General features: G+C 38.8%; 1 protein-coding gene across 2 annotated transcripts in view; it reads right to left on the reverse strand.

Moving 5' to 3' along the window:
- Window positions 1-13417: 13417 nt before the first annotated feature.
- wdr45b (WD repeat domain 45B) overlaps window positions 13418-21427 on the reverse strand; it is a 54761-nt gene continuing 46751 nt past the window's right edge. For both annotated transcript variants that reach the window (XM_043714482.2, XM_043714481.2), the window contains exons 8-10: window positions 20533-20634; window positions 18767-18888; window positions 13418-15780 (exon numbers count right to left, since the gene is read on the reverse strand). In XM_043714482.2, the coding sequence (XP_043570417.1) occupies window positions 15674-15780; window positions 18767-18888; window positions 20533-20634 (331 nt within the window). In that variant the 3' untranslated portion in view covers window positions 13418-15673. The remainder of the gene's footprint in view (window positions 15781-18766; window positions 18889-20532; window positions 20635-21427) is intronic.

Raw genomic sequence — 21427 nt, forward strand, 5'->3', positions numbered from 1 at the left:
CCCCACCTCTTGAAAAGGAGGAGTTTCTCTTGAATAACTGTTCTTGTCATTTTTGGCAAACTATAGTTTCATTTCAACATTAATTTAGGGGAAAAAATATTTTTCCATGGTGTAAGTTGATTTCCCTGCCAAATTTGTGTTGTTTCCTGCTGTATAAGAGTGGGACTAAGCAGGCATTTTAAGCCACAGCAGAATGTATTTTTATTTATTTTAGAGGGAGACGTATGCAATGTGCGCTTTAGAATAATACAGCTAGACTCGATGTGTTTTTCAATGCACAGTAACTGATGTATTCACTTTTAAAATAATATTATTGGAATCTTACAAGAGATTGTGGATACATAATTGTTGATGATTAAATATATGTTGGATACTTGGTCTTTAATTTTCTCTGGCATTCAACTTCTTAGCGTTTATTCCCAGACTAATTAGAAAACTTCTAGATAGTTATATCCAAGGAAGCAGCATACAAATTACCAAAAAAGAGACACATCTGAAGATTGGGAGCAGTTTAGATTTCAGCAAAGGAGAACAAAGGGTTTGATTAAGAAGGGGAAATAGAGTATAAGGTAAGCTTGCAGGAACACAAAAATTGTTTGTAAAAGCTTCTATAGGGATGTGAAGCAAATGTAGGTCCCTTTAAAATCATAATTTCCCAAAAATGCTGAGGAATACAGGGTCTAGTGAGAAGGAGGAACCAAAGTAAATGGCATTGGGAAAGTTGGGATTAAAGGCCAATTAAACACCAGGCACAATAATCTAGATTCCAAAGAATGTAAAGAAGCAGCTGTAGGAATAGTGGATGGATTACTTGGTCATCTTCCAAGATTCTGTAGGTTTCGGAACAGTTCCTCTGGATTGGAGGCCCACTATTTTTTAAAATAAAGAGGTAGAAAGCAGGCCATTATACACTGGTTAGTCTACCTTTGGTAGTGGGAAAAATGTTAGACTCCATTTATAAAAGATTTAATAGTACAGCACTTGGGAAGCCATAATAGGATCGGAGTTGGTATGAATTTATAAAGAGGAAACAAAACTTGACAAATTTTTCAGAGATGTAATTTAATAGAGTTGATAAGGGGAGGAGTAGATATTGTTTACTTGTAACTTCAGAATGTGTTTGTTTACATCCTATATAAGGGATTAGCAAGTGTGGAGGAACCTCAATCATCCAACAAAATTCCAAGCTCCCAATGCTCGGCTAAACTTACCTGGAATTCGATTAACCAAACGGAATACTCCCTACCTGTGTTCTTCGGATAATTGAGATTCCTGTGAAAAGTGAAAGAGAGATTGGGTTAGTGTACTGACATTGGTAAAGAACTGGTTGGCAGACAGAAAACAAAGAGCAGAAATAAATTGAGTCATTTTCAGATTGCCACTGAGTGGCAATGTGATTTGGACAGGTTGAGTGAGTGGGTAAATGTATGGCAGATGAATATAATGTCAATAAACGTGAGGTTATCTACTTTGGTAACAAAACAGGAATACATTATTATCTGAATGGTCATAAATTGGGAAAAGGGGAGGTACTGTGGAAACGGGTGTAACTGTCTCCTGGAATACTGTGCTCGGGTAACATTTTTTTTTTCCCCCCATCTCGCTAACATTTTGTGTCCACAGCTCAAACTCCAGCTCATCAACTGTGACCTAAAGTTGCTCAAGTAGCTGTAGATGTCATTCTGGATTGCATTGGCATCTGTTAGTTCCCACATACGCCACTTGCAACATTAATGAATTAATTTAGATGTTAAATATTTAAGTTGAAATTTTAAACTATGATTAAGCTGTAATAACTTCTTAATTTAAACCACTTAGCCAATCAAAAAATACTGAAGAAATACTCAATCACTTACCTGTTTTCCTATGTCACACTTCAGATCCGACTGGTTGAAGAGACTCTGCATCTGGTTCCTATTTCCTGAAGCTGATGCCCCTTTTCACATACACTCACCCTTACAAAGGTACTACTCCTGATGTCATACTGTGCTGCAAGCATAGGTCTTTTTCTGTGTCACTGTTTGCAAGTATCAGGGTCCTCCTCTCTCTTGCACACTCAACTGTGATAGAAGGATTAGTTCACATCCAAGCCACACATCCTCCTGACTTGGAATTATATTGCTGTGTTGAAATCCTAGATCTCCGTCTATAACTTAAAGGGTTCAAGAAGATGACTCACCTCCTCTAGAGCAACTAGCGACGGACAATAACACCCAGCCTAGTCAAACACTCAGTCTGTGAATTATTTTTAAAATTACTCCAGTTAGGTTTGTGAAAGTGGTCAATAGAATAGAACATTACAGCACAGTACGGGTCATTTGGCCCTCTATGTTGCTTCACCCTGTGAAGCCAATCTGAAGCCCAGGTAACCTACACTATTCCATTCTCGTCCATATGTCTAACCAATGACTCTACATGCCTGGAAAGTTGGTGAGTCTACACCTGTTGCAGGCAGTGCGTTCCACATCCCTACTATCCAAGTCAAGAAAACATCTGACATTGTCCTATATCTATCATCCCTCAATTTGCAGCTATGCCCCCTCATGCTAGCCATTACTATTCGAGGGAAAAAAAAGCTCTCGCTGTCCACCCAATCTAACCCTATGATTAAACAGCCTCAAGTCCCTCAACCTTTCCTCATAAGACTTTCCCTCCACACCAGAGCTGAAAATGTGTTGCTGAAAAAGCGCAGCAGGTCAGGTAGCATCCAAGAAGCAGAAGAATCGACGTTTTGGGCATGAGCCCTTCTTCAGGAAGAAGGATGCTGCCTGACCTGCTGCGCTTTTCCAGCAACACATTTTCAGCTCTGATCTCCAGCATCTGCAGTCCTCACTTTCTCCTTTCTCTCCATACCAGGCAACATCCCCATAAATCTCCTCTGAACCCTTTCCAAAGTTTCCACATCCTTCCTATAATGTGGTGACCTGAGCTGCACTTAATACTGAGGAGAAAGTGAGGTCTGCAGATGCTAGAGATCAGAGCTGGAAATGTGTTGCTGGAAAAGCGCAGCAGGTCAGGCAGCATCCAGGGAACAGGAGAATCGACGTTTCGGGCTATTCCTGAAGAAGGGCTTATGCCCGAAACGTCGATTCTCCTGTTCCCTGGATGCTGCCTGACCTGCTGTGCTTTTCCAGCAACACATTTCCAGCTCTGCACTTAATACTCCCAAGTGTGGCTACACCAGAGTTTTGTACAGCTGCAACATGACCTCACCGTTCTGAAACTCAACCCTTCTATCAATAAAAGCTAACATACTGTATGCTGCCTTAACAGCCCTAACAACCTGGTGGCAACTTTGAGGGATCTGTGTACGTGGACATACAGATCTCTCTCTGCTTATCTGCACTACCAAGAATCTCAACTATTCGCTCAGCACTCTCCATTCCTGTTACTCCTTCCAAAGTGAATCACCTCACACTTTTCTGCATTAAACTCCATTTGTCACCTCTCAGCCCAGCTCTGCAGATAACCTGCAACATCTTTGGCACTATCTGCAACTGTACTGACATTCATGTCATCCGCAAATTTACTAACCCATCCTTCTGTGCCCACAACCAAGTTGTTTATAGGAGAAAGTGAGGTCTGCAGATGCTGGAGATCAAAGTTGAAACTTTATTGCTGGAACAGCACAGCAGGTCAGGTAGCATCCAGGGAACAGGAGATTCGACGTTTCGGGCACAGGCCCCTCTTCAGGAATTCCTGAAGAGGGGCCTGTGCCCGAAACGTCGAATCTCCTGTTCCCTGGATGCTGCCTGACCTGCTGTGCTGTTCCAGCAATAAAGTTTCAAGTTGTTTATAGAAATGACAAACAGCAGTGGACCCAAAACAGATCCTTGCAGTACACCACTAGTAACTGAACTCTTGCATGAATATTTCTCATTAACCACCACCCTCTGTCTTCTTTAAGCTAGCCAATTTCTGATCCAAACCGCTAAATCGCCCTCCATCCCATGCCTGCATATTTTGTGCAGTAGCCTACCATGGGGAACTTTATCAAACACCTTACTGAAATCCATATACACCACATCAACAGCTTTACCCTCATTCACCTGTTTGGTCACCTTCTCAAAGAACACGAGGAGGTTTGTGAGGCCATAAGACATAGGAATGGAAGTAAGGCCATTCAGCCCAGCAAGTCCACTCTGCCATTCAACCATGGCTGACAAGCATTTCAACACCACTTACCTGCAATCTCCCTGTATCACTTAAACCCTTGTGAGATTAAGAATTTATCGATCTCTGCCTTGAAGACATTTAACATCCCAGCCTCCAATGCGCTTCGTGGCAATGAATTCCACAGGCCCATCACTCTGGCTGAAGAAATGTCTCCTCGTTTCTATTTTAAATTGACCCCCTCTAATTCTAAATCTGTGCCCGTGTGTCCTAGTATCCCCACCTGACAAACAAATTCCCAGCAGCCACCTTTTCCTAACCATGCATTATCTGCTAAGTTTCTATTAGATCTCCCCTCAACCTCCTAAACTCTAATGAATACAATCCCAGTATCTTCAGACGTTCATCATATGTTAGACCTACCATTCCAGGGATCAGCTGTGAGAATCTCCACTGGACACACGCCAGTGGTAGTATATCCTTCCTGAGGTGTGGGGCCAAACACCAGACACAGTATTCTAAATGGGGCCTCAGAAGCACAATTGCTGCTTTTCGATTCCAAACCTCTTGAGATATATGACATTACATTTGCTTTCTTAACCATGGACTCACCTGCAAGTCAACCTTTAGAGAATCCTGGACTAGTACTCCCAGATCCCTTTGTACTTTGGCTTTATGAATTTTCTCACTGTTTACAAAATAGTCCATGCCTGTACTCTCTTTTTTTCCCCAAATTGCAAGTGAAAGATCTTGCATTTGTGAGGCATCACCAAACCCTTCACAAAGCCATGTTGAATATCCCTAATCATATTCCTATCGAAATGATAATAAATCCTATCATCTCTTATAACCTTTTCCAACACTTTACCAACAACCAAAGTAAGGCTCACAGGTCTATAAATACCAGGGTTGTCTCTACTCCCCTTGTTGAACAAGGGAACATTAACCATCCTCCAAGTCTTCTGGCACTATTCCTGTAGAAAATAAATGACAAAGATCAAAGCCAAAGGCTCGGCCATCTCCTCCCTGGCTTCCCAGAGAATCCTAAAATAAATCCCATCCGGCCCAAGAAATTTATCTATTTTCACACTTTCCACAATTTCTAACACCACCTCCTGTGAACCTCAATTCCCATCTAGTCTCGTAGCCTGTTTCTCAGTATTCTTCTCGACAAGTGTCTTTTTCCAGTATGAATACTGACAAAAAATATTCATTTAGCGTTTCCCTTATCTCCTCTGACAACTGGCACAATTTCTCACTACGGTCCTTGATTATCCTAGTCTAATCTTATCCTAGTCATTCTTTTATCCCTTATATACCTATAGAAAGCTTTACGGTTTTCCGTGATCCTATCTGCCAACAATTTCTCATGTCCCCTCCTCACTTGTCTTGGCTCTCTTTAGATCTTTCCTGGCTACCTTCTAACTCTTAAAATCGCCCTAACTGAGCCTTCACATCTTATCCTAACATAAGCCACCTTCTTCCTCTTGACAAGAGATTCAACTTCCTTAGTAAACCACGGCTCCTGCGCTGACGACTTCCTCCCTATTTGACAGGTACATACTTATCAAAGACACACAGTAGCTGTTCCTTGAATAAGGTCCACATTTCTGTTGTGCCCATCTCCTGCAGTTTCCTTACCCATCCTATGCATCCTAAATCTTGTCTAATCTTATCATAATTGCCTTGCCCCCAGCTGTAGTTCTTGCCCTCCAGTGTATGCCTATCCCTTTCCATTGCTAAAAGTAAACAAGGAGTAGATATAATTGTTAGAAAAGACATGGAGCATGAGGTTAAAGGTGATGGTTTGAATCTTTTTCAGTGTATGAACGAGCAGAATGGATCAATGCAATGGAGGGATTGAGAGAGTTACAGAATTGCAGAACTGTGCCTTGTTAATGTATATGTGAGAATCGTTTCTGGTGGTTGGATGATGTTAACAAGCAGAACGTGAGAAAAAGGAAAGGAGCCAAGGATAGAGATTTGGTGACACTATGAAGTCAGGAAGATAAGCCATTAAGTGAAATGCTGTAATTATGATTGAATTACTAAGAGTGCAATTGAGTGAAGTCAGTTTCTATGGTATAATAGAAGCATTAGAGAAGGAATGTGTGGTCAACTTTGTGAAAGACGTCAGAGGGGTTTGGGGAGCTATGATGTACAGGAGTGCTGTTTATCAAATATCTCAAAATGACTGTGTAAAGATCATTTTGACTCTGGGAAAGGTGGAGGCTTTATTACAGTTTTTCAAAAAGGAAGTTGTGACAAAGTTGGGAATTGATATGGAAGACAACATTGCATTCAAGAACTCGAAAGGAAAGAGGTTCGATATGAGGAAGTAGTTTGCATTGCTGAAGTAAGCTGGAGGTGACAGCTGCTTTGAAATGGCAGGGAAAGCAGCACAAGATGTGATAAAACAATATCAATCAGCAAATGTGTTCGGAAGGGAAGCTGGAGAATCACAAGTAGGGTTGAGTCAGTCTCAGGAACTAGGTGAGCTTAGCAAGTTACAAGAGGTGGAGTAAGATGATTATAAAGACTGTGGTTGGTTTGAACTCTTGGAACCTTTAAGATAGATTTAGAGAGAAGAGCACCAAATGTGGCAAATGTTGTGTTAGATCAGAAAGTAGTGAATGTAACTCCTTTATTCAAAAAAAAAGGGGGAGGGGTGGAAACAAAGTAGGAAATTGCAGACCATTTAGCGTTAAATCTGTCGTAGGCAAGATGTTACAACCTGATTCCAAAGACACTATAGAAAGGCACTTTGATTCTGCCTGATCTTAGAAAAATTCAAGATGGTTTTATGGAAGTCATAAAAGATGGCAGTCATCTTTTATCAATTCATTTGATAACATGATGTGGATAATAGGTTTTCAAGAGGTATCTATTGGTTCCTAAGTGTATTTAATAAAATGGCATATTAACAGTTCTTGAGGAATATGAAAGCTCATGGTGTAAAGGTATTCTATCAAATGACGGGAAGTCAGACACAAATAAGGAAAAAATGTTCCTATTGGTGAAAGGAGCAAATACTCAACGGTACAAATTTAAGGTCATAGGCAAACGAAGCAATGACAATATAGGAAAATCCCTTTTACAGCAAAAGATCTGGAATGTACTGCGTGAGAGTGTGGAGGAGGCAAGATTAAGTCAATGTATTCAAAAGGTATTGAATCATTACCTAAAAAGGAGAAACGTACATTGTTTTTGTGTGTGTGTGTGTGTGTGTGTGAGAGAGAGAGAGAGAGTGAGGGGGGGGGGGGGGGGGGGAGAGAAAGAGAAGAAAGGGGGGGGGGGGGGGGGGGGGAGAGAGAAGAAAGAGGGGGGGCAGCAGTGGTGGAGAACCACTAGGTGGATTCCTTCTGCAGAGAGATGACAGGCTGAAATGTATCTATGATTACAGAACAGTTGTAACCACTGATTTTTTTTCTCTTTAAATTCCTTCATGGGTTGTGTGCGCATCACTGGCTGGACAGAATTTAATGCTAATCTCAGATTTACCTGGAGAAAGTGGTAGTAAACTGTGTCTATGACACACTACCCGTGCTTGCTGAGTGCGTTCCTAGTTCCTCCTCTATTATTCGAGAACAGTGAAAAAACAGATTTCCTACTGATGTATTAACATTCTTACCTTTCTTCTTCAATCTCTCTGGCCTCTAACATTTTTTGGAATGCGGTGTAAGTTTTCAAGCTATCAAAGTGCAGAGATTCTGAAGATTGGACTTGTCCAATGTAATATCAATCATTGGCATGGAAATCCTGCAAAGACCAGAAGATCCATAGATCACCTATATCTGCATAAATACTACCATCTAGTATTCCTTCACCCATTGGCTTCTTTGGTTTAACTTTTCTTCAACAGCTGGTCACACAGAAACTAGGAGCAGGTCTAGGCCATTCAGCTGTGTGAGCTTGCTCAGTCTTTCAATATGATCATGGCTGATCCTCTATCTTAACACCACATTCCTGCCTTTTCTCCATACCCCTTAATACCTACCATACCATGTTAAAGTTATATTGAAAAAAGTCAGGAAGTTCTCTCCACCATTTCTGAATAAGAGGGACCCCAGTTACTGGTTGCTGCTTCACTCAGTTTAATCAGTTCCTCTTCCTTCCCTCATGAAAAGAGGTTCTGGATATATGTTTGCTCGCTGAGCTGAAAGGTTCATTTTCAGACGTTTTGTCATCATACTAGGTAACATCTTCACTGCTGGTGTTTCCTGCTTTCTATGTTTGGGGTTCCTTGGGTTGGTGATGTCCTTTCCGGTGGTGACGTTATTTTCTATGGTTGTCAATTCCTGTTCTTTTTCTCGGAGGTGGTAAATGGGATCCAAGGTAATGTGTTTGTTGATAAAGTTCCGGTTGGAATGCCATGCTTCTAGGAATTCTCATGTGTGTCTGTTTGGCTTGATCTAGGCTGCAAATGTTGTCCCAGTTGAAGTGGTGTCCTTCCTTATCTATATGTAAGGATACTAGTGAGAGGGGGTCATGGCGCTTTGTGGCTAGTTAATGGTCATGTATCCTTCTGGCTAGTTTTCTGCCTGTTTGTCCAAAGTAACGTGTTACAGTTCTTGCATAATACTTTGTAAATGACATGAGTTTTGCTTGTTGTCTGTTTAGGGTCTTTCAAGTTCATTAGCTGCTGTTTTAGTGTGTTTTTGGGTTTGTGGGTGTATAGTGTATTCAAAAAGAATGGGTACCCAATGAACACAGTCTGCCAGTTTCTCAGCAACAAGCCCAAAGAAGCAGAAAACGCATCCAAAAACCTTAGCCACTCTCCCCTTACATCAAGTACATCTCTGAAATGATTGCCAGACTACTCAGACCCCTTGGCATCAAGGTAGCCCACAAACCCACCAACACACTAAAACAGCAGTTAATGAACTTGAAAGACCCTATACAGGACAAGCAAAACTGATGTCATTTACAAAATACCATGCATTGGACTACATTGGACAAACAGGCAGAAAACTAGCCAGAAGGATACATGAACATTAACTAGCCACAAAGCGAAATGACCCTCTCACTGGTATCCATACATACAGATAAGGACAGACACCACTGACTGGGACAACACATCATCCTAGGATAAGCCAGAGACATGCACGAGAATTCCTAGAAGCATGGCATTCCAACCAGAACCCTATCAATAAGCACATTAGCTTGGATCCCATTTACCACCCTGAGAACAGGAAATGAATGTCACCACAGGAAGTGACATCACAAATTCAAGGAAATTCTATAAATAGAAAGTAGGAAACACCAGCAGTGCTTCCTCTGGAGACTCACTGAAGATGTTATCTAGTATGGTGATGAAACATCTGAAAATGAACTTTCCAGCTCACAGAGCAAACCTACATCCAGAACCTCAACTTGAGCTACAAATCTTCTCAAAACTCACTAGTGAGAAGAGGGTTTACAAAACGGAAGATTGATCTGGGGGCTAAAAACCAAATCAGCTTTAACTTTTAAAAAATACTTACTTGACTTCTGGAAATAGAAGAAAATTCTAAATATTGAAAACAAAGGCATCCTATATGACAGCAATATTTAAAACCAAAATGAATTACAGAATCTTCATGGTACAAAAGGAGGCTGTTCAATCCATTGTCCTACCTTGTGCCAATTTCCTGCCTATTTCACATATCCTTGCACTCTTTCTATCCAACTAATCATCTAATGCCTTTTTAAATGGTTCAATTGAACTTACCTCTCCCACATTTTTAGGTTGTGTATGCCAGGCCCCTACTATTCATTATCAATGTTCTTTCACACATCACCCTTGCTTCATTTGTACTTCATTTAAAATCCATTCCTTCTCTTTTATTTCTTAATTTAACAAATGGAAATGACTTAATCCTATCGATACTGCCCAGCCCACTCAATTTTGAGGACCACTATCAAATCTCTCTGCGGAGAATGTTCACAACTTATTCAATCTATCCTCATACCTGAAGTTTCTCATTCCTAGAATCATTCTTGTAAATTGCCTCTGGACTCTGTCCAACGTAATCAAATTTCCTATGTGCTGACAACTGTATACAATAGAAAAGCAAGAACTCCATTACAAGTGAAACATATCAGTTGATTATTCTGTTTCCTGACAGTGACATGGTAGCTCAGTGGGCAGCATTGCTGCCTCAGTTCCACAGACATAGGTTCAATTCCACCCTGGTGTGGAATCTACACATTCTTACCGTGTCTGCATGAGTTCCACTCAGTCCAAAGATGTGCAGGTTATGTGGATTGGCTATGCTAAATTGCCCATAGTGTCTAGGGATGTGCAGGCTCGGTGCATTAACTATGGGAAATGCAGGGTCTGAGTGGGATGCTCTGAGGGTCAGTGATGATTCAATGGGCTTCACCACACCTGTAGAGATTTTGATTTTTCAGCCAATTTTATATCCATATTGCCACTATCCCTTTTACGCTATGACCTATGATGCTTCTCACAAATCTGTCAAATCAATCAACACATTCTGGAAATCCATGTATATCACATCACTAGCATTACCCTCACCGAACCTTTCTATTGCCTCAGTGCATGAATACTTTGCTCAGGTTATTGCATGCTGCTTCTGATAATTGGCATACTTAACTGTATTGTAACAGCACTACATTATACCAGAAGCAGCAGCAGGCATAAAAAAAAAAGCTAGTCTTTTATACACATGGAAAAAAGGCTGTTACCCTGGCTTGATGGAATGGAATGGTGGGGCAATTGACCAAGTGATAAGTTTGATAGAATGCCATTCTACTGCTGCTGGCCCACACTACCTACCTACATCCATTCTGACTCTAACCCATTTCATCCAGTAGTAATGCCACATGATGGATATTTCCCTTCAGTATAAAAGCATCTCCAAAAACACTCGCTGACAGATACATGTGCAATAGGCAGATGAGTGAAGGTGAAGCTAAATGGTCACTTTCTCATGGTTTCTTTCACGAGTTGCCACCAGCTCAGCCTGGCAGTTACATCCTGCAGAACTCAGTCCATAATGATGCTACAAACACTCTTGATGACAGTCAGTGATAACAACTTTTCTCCTCACTAGCGTCAGTACTTCTTCCAAGTGGTGGTGAACAGGAAGTTCTGACTCATTAGTTGTAGATTATCATCATGGGTTTCATTTCCCTGGTGCAACTAGGTCTGCACACTGTTGTCCTGTTCACCTCTGGTGGGTCTGAATTGTCAGTGGAATAGAACAGGACTGATAGCAGAAGCAGTAATGCAACACTTAGAATATACAGCCCTCCCTAAACTCTGGATCCAGTATGCAGATGACACCTGTCATCATTAAACGTCAACAACTGGAAGAAATCCACCACCACATCAATGATATCCTCACCAGAAAAGTTCACTAAAAAGAGGAAAACAGCAGACTCCCCTTCCTGCGTGTACTAGTGGAACACACACCGACCAGGGAACTTCAGACCAGCATGTACAGGAAGAACACCCATACTGACCAGATACTGAATTATAACAGCAACCACCCCAGCACACACGAACAGAGCTGTGTTAGGACATTATCTAACCCGTCAAGGACACACTGCAGCAATCCAGAAGGCCAATTAGGAACACTATTCAAAAAGGATTTAAACAAAACAGGTACCCCAAGAGCAACATCCTCTGGAACTTAAGGGACAAACCAAAAGAAAACACTACACAACCAGACACTATATCAAAAGACATTAGAGATAACTACCCGACTATTCAGACCCCTGGGAACCTTCGTGGTCCACAGACCAGCAAACACCTTCCACCAGCTCCTCAAAAAAGGTCAAGGCCCAACACCCACATCCAACAGGACAAACGTTATCTACAAGATACCAGTAAAGAATGGGAAAAACACTACACAGGACAAACAGGAAGAAAACTGGCCATGAGAGTGCACAAACATCAGCTTGCCACTGTCAGATACACATTTCCAACCACACAAGGACACAAATTCAACTGGAACGACGTAACTGTCCTAGCACCGGCAAAAGAGAGAGATGTAAAAGAGTTTATGAAGCCTGGCACTCCAACTGGAACTCAGTCAACAGACACATTGAACTGGACCCCACATGCAAACCACTTAGATACAGAATCGGAGGTACCAGCAAACAGACATAAATACCAAGCAGGACAGGGCACTAACACCTTAAAGACTCACCTAGCAAGGTGACGAAACGTTTGCAGAAAAACACACCAGCCTGGCAAACAAATCCCCAACTGCAAACCAATCTGATGGATAATTATACTGGTGTGCAGTGATTTAGCAGAGCTAACCAGGACTTGGTAGGCAATTTCAGTCGGAAGTTGCGACTCAATCACAATTCCATGGGACAGATAAGAACAATCTTTTCCTTAGGACATGAATGAACCAGATTAGTTTCAATAACATTCAGGTAGTTTCTTCATTGGAGGCTAACAGTTAAATTTGTAATAAAACATATCTCCAGTCCTGTGGTGGGATTTGAAATAATGGTCTAAGATGGTCTTTATTCTTTGGGATACAGGCATCACTGGCAATGCCAGCTTTTGTTGCCCATCCTTTAATGCCCCAGAACTGAGTGGCTTGCTAGGCCCATTTCAGGAGGCAGTTTAGAGTCAAAACATTACTTTGGGTCTACAGTCACACACAGGCCAGGTCTGGCAAGGACAGCAGGTTTCTTTCCCTAACCAATAATTAACAATGGATTCATGGTCACCTTGACAGAGATTAGTGTTATATCCCAAAATTTCATAATTGAACATAAATTCCACCAGCAGTCAGTGGGATTTGAACCCAGCTCCCATTGCAATAGCCAGGGTCCAAAGTACGTAACCCATTAATCAAGAGACTCCCACTAGAAATGAATATGATGCATGATCAAGCCGACATGTTGTTTAGGGGTTTGCACATGTTAATTTAGGATTTCCACAGGAAATATGGCCATGATTGTGCCCAGGTTTACAAGTTGCAATCACTGAGTTTACATTCATACTGCAGCAGAATTTACATTTGTTCCATTGTCATGAATGAGCTTTAAAGTACTGTCAAACTTCAATCTATTAGCACATGACTAAAACCATTGACATGGTGCTGCAAATATTTGTCTCTCTACACTATTCAATTAAAACATTAATCATCATTACTCCCCTTCTTTCAAATCCCAGTCCCGTTCTGCATGATCACCAAACTAAAACTAAATATCAAATATTGTTTAGTGAAGAAAGATGACTAAGTAGAAGACAACTAGTGTTTTGCATCAAATGTACTTTTAGAATTAATGCGACATTTTCCCTGCAACTGTAACAATTAACAACTGTTCAAGGTTACTATTCACAACTTTTTTTTTATTAGTGCATGGAAACAGATAAAATACAAAGAGAAGGAATGACATGGATCAAAACAAGTTAGTGAAAAAATTTAATACAAATAAACATTTTTTTAGTAAAAAGTGGACATAACTGTCAGTTTTCCTCAATAAACAGAACTTACACAGGCACACACTTGTATTTACATCATTTTTACTTGATTTAAATTTACACTACAGCTCTCAAGTGAATGAACAGTGGTGCTCAAAACACTGGTTAATATTAGTAAAGAAAGGTGCTTTATGAAAATTATCCTATTAAGAATCCATTAAGTCCAGTTCAATAACTGTACAATTACAGGAGCAGGTAAGTGATCTGCTTAACATAGCTGTGATAAAAAGCTGCAGTGAAAATCTTTAGCAATGTGACAGCACACTTAACCCAATGCAGTTTCAATTGTAAGTTTCCTGAATTTTACTTGAAGTATTTATATTAAGCCGAGTTCTTCAAAATGTCTGCATGCTGTTGTCCTATTAGTTGCAAATTCAAACTGTATTGTTTGAGATGCAGTACTGCACAATTTTAACTTCAGTAATAAAGCAGATTATATTGTAACTTTGCTAATTAACAGTAGTTTGTCAGTTACAATTGTGTACTTTTCTGTCCTTAAGATGCAGCACGTTGGTTATTGAACCATTTCCACATATGAACTGTAAGTCTGCACATGCCACCAGAAAACTCTTAATAAGTCTATGTTAGTCTGGATAAATAAATAGGCTATTAACATTTGAAAGAAAGAAAATCAGTTTTCATTTAATCTCTGGAAAAAATCCTGTGGAATAACCATCATTCGAAGTAATCCTTTCCAGTAAGACACCACTGATCAAAACTGCCAGAAATATTTAACAAGTGGTATGCATTTAATGAAGTAGCTTCCATTAAAAAAAGCCAACCTGGTTAAATACCTATTTGAAGTTTTAGCTTACTGACTTAGACTTTAATTAATTTTAAAACCAAATTGGATTATTTTGTTAAACCTGGTCGCTGGGAGGATTATGTTAGACTTTGAGGCTCTGGTCTGATTATATTACACTATTAGATAGATTACAAAACAAAAAAAAAATCTTATGCCATCCAACTGAACAGAAATTAAAGGGAAGAAATATCAAAAGAAGAAATTTGGTTACTCTTCGAAAATTAAACTGAATGAAAAACCAACCAAAACAACATTGTTTTAAACACAAAATTCTCTGTAGATGTTTGCACTAGTTTATTCTACAAAAACTACAATGATTTGTTCCCTATACAGTATTTTGAACCTATGTAAGGTTCAGTATGGATACTAATTTACTTAAGTGCAACAAATAGACAAATGTTTGCATCTCCAACAGACAGAAAGAAATCTCACTTTTCCTTATATAAAAAAAAGTATCAGACCTTCTTTCTGAGCAAAATCAATCATCAGTAATATACAAGTTCAACTTAGTGTTTAGTTTAGATTTAAAAACAGCATTTTGCAATTAGAAAGGAGTTGAGTTTTGTACTTTATATACATCTAGCACAAAATTGATGCTAATAAATTGGACATCTTGTTTTAAACAGACACCAATTCATAACTTTCAGTACTCAGTGGATTCCAAACTGGAAAGAGCAAAACTCACTACGCGTTTAACTCCATGAGCTGACCTAAAAATAACAATTTAACTGCTAAACGGCGTTGTACAACTTGATGCCCGTTTAAGCTTTTCACATTCAGAGGCCACACGATACAGTGAAAATGAGATGAGATGTGATGGCTGCACCATTTTTTTGGGCTTGTGTATTTGACAAGTAATTGCTCACGTTAGGCATTAGCAAATTTCTTCGCCAGCAAACATTACAGAAAAACCTGCTGCTCCAAAAATGTTATATTAAAAAACATCCAGTCACAAAGAAACAAGTTTCAACAGGCACAATTAGTACAAGAGTTCTTTTATGAAGGGAAGGTTTGAAAGATTGGTTATTTCCTGTGGTCAAAGATTAACTGCTTCTATTCGTTTTAATTAAAAAGAAATTGGATTCTCCCCCAACCTGAAACATTCCAGAACAGAATTTGAACATGGCAAAAATAATAAATGGAGCCTTTTAAACATCATCTATCCAGTGGTCCATCCAGAGATTCATTCCATCCCTCAGTTTAATCACGTAACACTTTATCCTCTTTTAGATGGCAGGTTAAAACAGCATCAGGAGATCTGTTTGAAAAGTAATTATTTGCACTCATATCATTCACAGTCATATCTTATCATCTGTCATTTCCAGGAATTGGGCATAGACATCTCGGGTGCACTCGCCTTTGGTGTTGAATAAAAATTTGTAGTAGCTGCCATCTGCACAAATTGCTGAAATAAAACAGACTGAATTTTATTGCTAAAGAAAATAGATTTCTATTCAGCAGTTTTACATGTATCTGAAATTAAAGGGTAAAACAATCACAATTAACAAAAACAAAATACAGGTACAATCTCCAAAAGACTTAGGGTTTGGATTTTCAACCTCCAACTTGTACACTGACTACTGCGTCATTTCAAAAGTATCTGGCACACATATTGACATTGCTTTTTTTTGTTGACAGTCACGGTTGGGGACACACTCAAGATAACCTAATATATAACAGCACGGCAATTACGGGCCTTTCAGCATGGCTGCTCCTGCTCAAGCCTGGGCAAGCACTTCTCAAGCTGACAAGAGCCAGTATGCAGTGGCTCAAACTAGCAAAGTTTATTACAAAAAAGACTGGATTGACTCAGACTGGATAATGGGAATCACACTTGTAAATAATCATTTGGTTGGTTAATACTGCTACCTTACATCTGGAGTAGAATTCGTTCTAGGACTTCCAAAGAAACTTCTGGTGTAAAATTGTAGCTTTTACTATTTTGTAAAACTAAATAAAAATTTAAGCACTAGTTCATTGCATATTTAAGTACCATACTCCAGATTTTCTAAACATTACAAGTTATAATTTCAGCTTTGTACTTCAAAACAATAAAAGATTCATGGTAGACACAGGATAGAAGAATAACTAATGTCATATTTTTGTTGTGCAAGTCGCAGAATCACCTTGAAGGGAATGTGGAAATAACAGTAGGACAGAAACAAAGCCAATTCTATTCATTCCTAGGAAAAAAAAGACGTGTTTATTCTGCATCCATTACAGGTTCAATTCAGAAACAGTAAAGGCTGTGAATTGTGATATATTGATAAAGTAGTTTCACAGGCAACCCTATCAATACATCACAAATTCACAGCCTTTATTATTTTGTAATATGGTTATTTCAGAAGATACTCTTATGTGCACAACATCAAGTCCCATGTTAAGCTATTTTTCTATCCAGTGCCTGCCAGGAATCCTTTGTGTTTCAAGTGCCCCTAACATCAAGGCCCTATTTGACCAGCTGTGGCATCAATTACGTATCCAGTTGGCAAGCTCACCCCAAATCCCATATCACCAAGCTCACCCCAAATCCCATATCACCAAGCTCACCCCAAATCCCATATCACTTAACTTTACTCATTAGTCTACCACGCGGAACCTTGTCAAAGGCTTTACTAAAATCCAAATAAATATAATCTACTGCTCTACCATCAATCTTTTTGGTAACTCCCTCAAAAAACTCAAATCAAGTTTGAGACACACTATTTTCCTCACACAAAACCATGCTGACTATACTTAATCAATTTTTGCCTCTCTAAATGTCTGCAAGTCCTATATTTTATAATCACCTCCAACAATTTACCCACAACCGAAGTCAGACTCTCAGATGTACAGTTCCCTGGTTTCTCATTACAATCTTTCTAAAACAAACATTAGCGACCCTTCAGTCATCAGGCACTTCAACCATAGTTTTTGATGATGCAAATACTTCTGCAAGAGGTCTTGTAATTTCCTCCCTTGCTTCCAAAAGCATTCTCGGATACATTAGATAAAGTCCCAGGGATTTATCCAACTTTATATTCGAAGACTTCCCGAACTTCCTCTTCTGTAATGTGAACAGTTTTTAAAACATCACAATTTATTTCTCTGCATTCTCTAGTCTCCACTTCAGTAAAAACTGACGTGAAATATTCATTTATTATCTCTCTCATCTCCTGGGGTTCAAAACAAGGACAACCTTCTTCATCCTTAAACAGGGCTCTACCCTCTCTCTAGTTACCCTCCTGCTCTTAATGTATTTGTAGAACCTCTTTGGATTATCCTTAACCTCATCTGCCAGTGCTTTCTCATATCCCCTTTTGCCTTCCTGATTTGTCTCTAAGAATGCCCTACACTCTATATTGATTAAGAGACTGAATCTCCTCAGGTACTTTTTTCACGAGCTGTTGAGAAACCTCAGCTAAGCAGGTTCTAAAATTGCAGCATTAAAAACGTTGGTTTTGCAACTTTAAAAATAAATTAAGCAACTGCAAGAAAATGACAGCCAACAGAATGATTCAAGTTGAAAGATTTGATTCAGTTTCAAGCTTTATTATTAGTGTCATTTCCTCTGGGCTACCATTTATGTTTGAATTTCTTAAAGGAAGCACGATGATAACATTTAAAAAAGTGCTTGCAGGCAAGCTAACAATGAAAAATTGGGAGGTTCAACTAGGATGCCAGAAAGTTACTTATCCAAGGAGTTATTTCCTGCTTGGTGAAATCATTGCTAAAATTCAATAACTCTCTTACTTAAAAGCTATCCCTTATACTAAAAAAAAAAGTTACAACTCACTAAGCTTGTATGAATAGGTTTAGAAAAAGGAATATTAAATGAATAAATCAGCAAACCTATTGAACAATGGGTTTGCACCCCCAGCACTTCTACACATTTTTAACTCCAATGGCAATGCCATTGCACAAGCCTAGACTCAAGGCAGAAGTAGCTATAACGGTGCTGTAAAAACTCAAGTCATAAACAAGGACTGTGTTATGGAGCAAGACTGGTAGTTTGAAAGCCAGTGACTTAAATGATAAATGCTGAACTTAGCAGATTGGGCATCAAGGAAACAATTTATATCTTGAACCATCAAATTTAAATCTGCCCTTTCAAATCAAAAGAAGCACCCAATTCAAATTTTGTATTTTACAACTATAAACAAGTCACTAGGTCAGGATCTTGACAAATTTTGTATTTACATTCCCCAGGTCTGTTTTGACACATGCTCAGAGCTTTGTGTAGCTTTTTCCAGAGTGAGAAGTTTTGATCTTTTCAAGTCTTTGATAAAAGAATAAGCAAGAAGCATAAATTTAAAGTATTGCTTCAACACAGATACTAACACCATCACACACTTTATAGGCCACTTGGACTTTACATAATTATAACTTGGATGGAAAGAATGAAAACTTACCGACAACAGCATTTGGCTCAGTACCAAAGGCACAAATACAAGGCGAGCCAGAAGGAACCTGAAACTTGGAGAAGCTCCACTTAGAGCTGAAATATTTTGGAAGGAAGCTTGCTGATGCTAAACTGCAATTACAGATGAGAAAAATTAGCTATGGTTACTCTTACAAAATGCAACATACCCTGCTGCACCCATTACATGTGATAGCAGCATTTCTTCAGAAGAATACCTTGGATCCAGAGATTTTCTTTTAAACAAACAACTGCAGCTGCACACAACACCAGGCAAGTCATCTACAATATGGGCAATTCTGCAGACCTATACACGTATTAAAAATGTAAATAAAGTAAAAAGTCTGCTTAAGGGGATTGGAATTTTAAAAGTGTAGAAGTAATGCTTTTCAAACAATAATAAAAAAAAGACATATTTGCTACTGATGACTGGCCTGGAGAGTAGCACAACTTAAATAATTATCTAGGGAACACTGTGGACAATTCAACTCTTTATGTGCCATGCCCAGGCTGTCAACTGATTGTTTCCTGAACTGGTCAGAGGAGGATCAGTGTTATCCAATCAACCTCAGAAAATACTGATTGAGGAATTGTTGAATGTTCTGAGAAAACAGCAAGAAATAACTAAATACTTCTTTCACCAGTGACTTCAAAATTAAATATACAGTTACATGCCTATTGAACAACTCTCTACCAAAGGACTGAATGAAGGCGAGGTATCCACCATTTGGAAGTGTTTTATTGATCTGGCATATTAAAAATTCTTTTTTTCCTTTATAACTTATCATTTACCTGTGTCTGACTGAGAATGGGATTACAATCAAAACAGATCGGATTCAAATCTGATCTTAATTAGATTACCTCATTTCACGCTGTCCTGCTAAACATATGGTACTAATAATATATTGATAATTTTTGTTCAAGTTACGCACTTGGCGTCCAAGATTTGTTATTGATAATATCTGGTTAGGGACAAGTGGGCATTTGAGGATCATTGAATATTTTAATTTTACTATGTTGCAAATTCACTGATAGCAAGCCAAACCGAATCAGCCAGAGATTCACTGGCTGTAACAGAAAAAGTGTGTAGTAGATTTAAACAAGGTATTTCAAATGATTAAAAGGGATCTCTAAGGGTCAATCCAATGAAACTATTTTTCCTCAGTCAGGACGTCTACACCACAAGGAGACAAAATTTAAAACCAGACCATTTCAGAGCAAAAATCAAGATGCAGGTTTTGCACAAAAAAGGTTGTAAAAATGTTGTTAGCTTATGGTAGCTTGTGGAGCTTGTGCAAAATTACATTTATGATAGCATTCCATCATTTTCTTATGTAAGGATATGAAACAAAAAAAAAATTGGTAAACTGAGATACAGATCAACATAATCTAATTGCGCGAGAGCCCGGTCTTATACTTGCAGGAGCTTGAATTATTTTTTTTGTAAATGTTCAGTGTTCTTATATTATGGAACAAGACCATTGTGTACACGTCATCAATAAGTTGTTTGCATTTCAAAATGAGCTTCTGCTCAGATCACAGAATTGTTGTGGAGCAGAAGGCAGCCAATTGGACCATCTGGTCTGCAGAATATAAATGCAAGGCGTTATTTGTTCAAAAGCAACAAAGTTGCTTGGTAGGTCAGTTTAACCAAAAACACTTCTGGCAGCAATTGTGAGATGATCACTAAAATTGGAATTAACCAAATTTCAGATTGAGGTAGTACAAAATCATTTTAAACTTCTACATGTCAATTACCTGGATTGTTTATTCCTTTTAGAGTCCTCAGCAGCAAAAATGTGAACAGTCCCATGATCACTTGATACACAGATTAAAGATGCATCTTGATTAAAATTAATGCTGCAAGGCAAGAAAAATACATATTAACTGCAACAGAATGAAATTTCAATCATAAAAAGACAAAAAAAAAAGCTTAATTAAAGGAGCATCAACTGGTTGTATATCTTTAAAGGGAAGGACAATTGCATATTTAGTTCCTTATTATGCCTATTTGCATTAGGAATGGAAAAGTAGCAAAAAGGAGAAAACCTATTCTGTTTATTTGCCACAAAACAAATCAAAAGAGGAACTAGGATAACAAAAGTAAACAGCATTTTCAGCCAGGATAAAAAAAAGAGAACTGACGCAGTTAGTCTGTAATATTTCCAGTGTTTCTCTTTTGATTCAGCTCTGTTCCATGTCAGTCGCTCAGGTCTAACATGAAACAAGTAAGTTTTGTTCAAATGATCAAAGATACAAATGTTACAAGGGGACAGGCAGTTTGCTTAGTACATGGCTGTTCCACAAAATCTTAAGCTCATACTAATTCAGAGATGCATTTCAGTAACTGGTTACAAGAACGAATTCCAGCTCTCCACAAATATACCAATTCGGCTTTCTTTTACCTATCACCTTCTGAATTTTGACTACTTTTAATCAATGTTAGATCTCTAATATATTAGGGCATTGATTAAATATTATTCAGTTCACCTACAAACTGAGCCATTCAAAATTTGACAAATTCCATGGACTCAAAGTTCAATCCAATTATCTCCATTTAAAAAAAAACTTGCAAGTGATTGTTCACCAAGGTATTCTGCAATGTTATGATATTCGGATCAAATGCAAAGTGACAAAATTAGGGATACAATGT

Source organism: Chiloscyllium plagiosum, unplaced genomic scaffold (genome assembly GCF_037043375.1).
Source record: "Chiloscyllium plagiosum isolate Xiang-an unplaced genomic scaffold, Cpla_swu_hap1 HiC_scaffold_25, whole genome shotgun sequence".
NCBI classification, from domain to species: Eukaryota; Metazoa; Chordata; class Chondrichthyes; order Orectolobiformes; family Hemiscylliidae; genus Chiloscyllium; species Chiloscyllium plagiosum.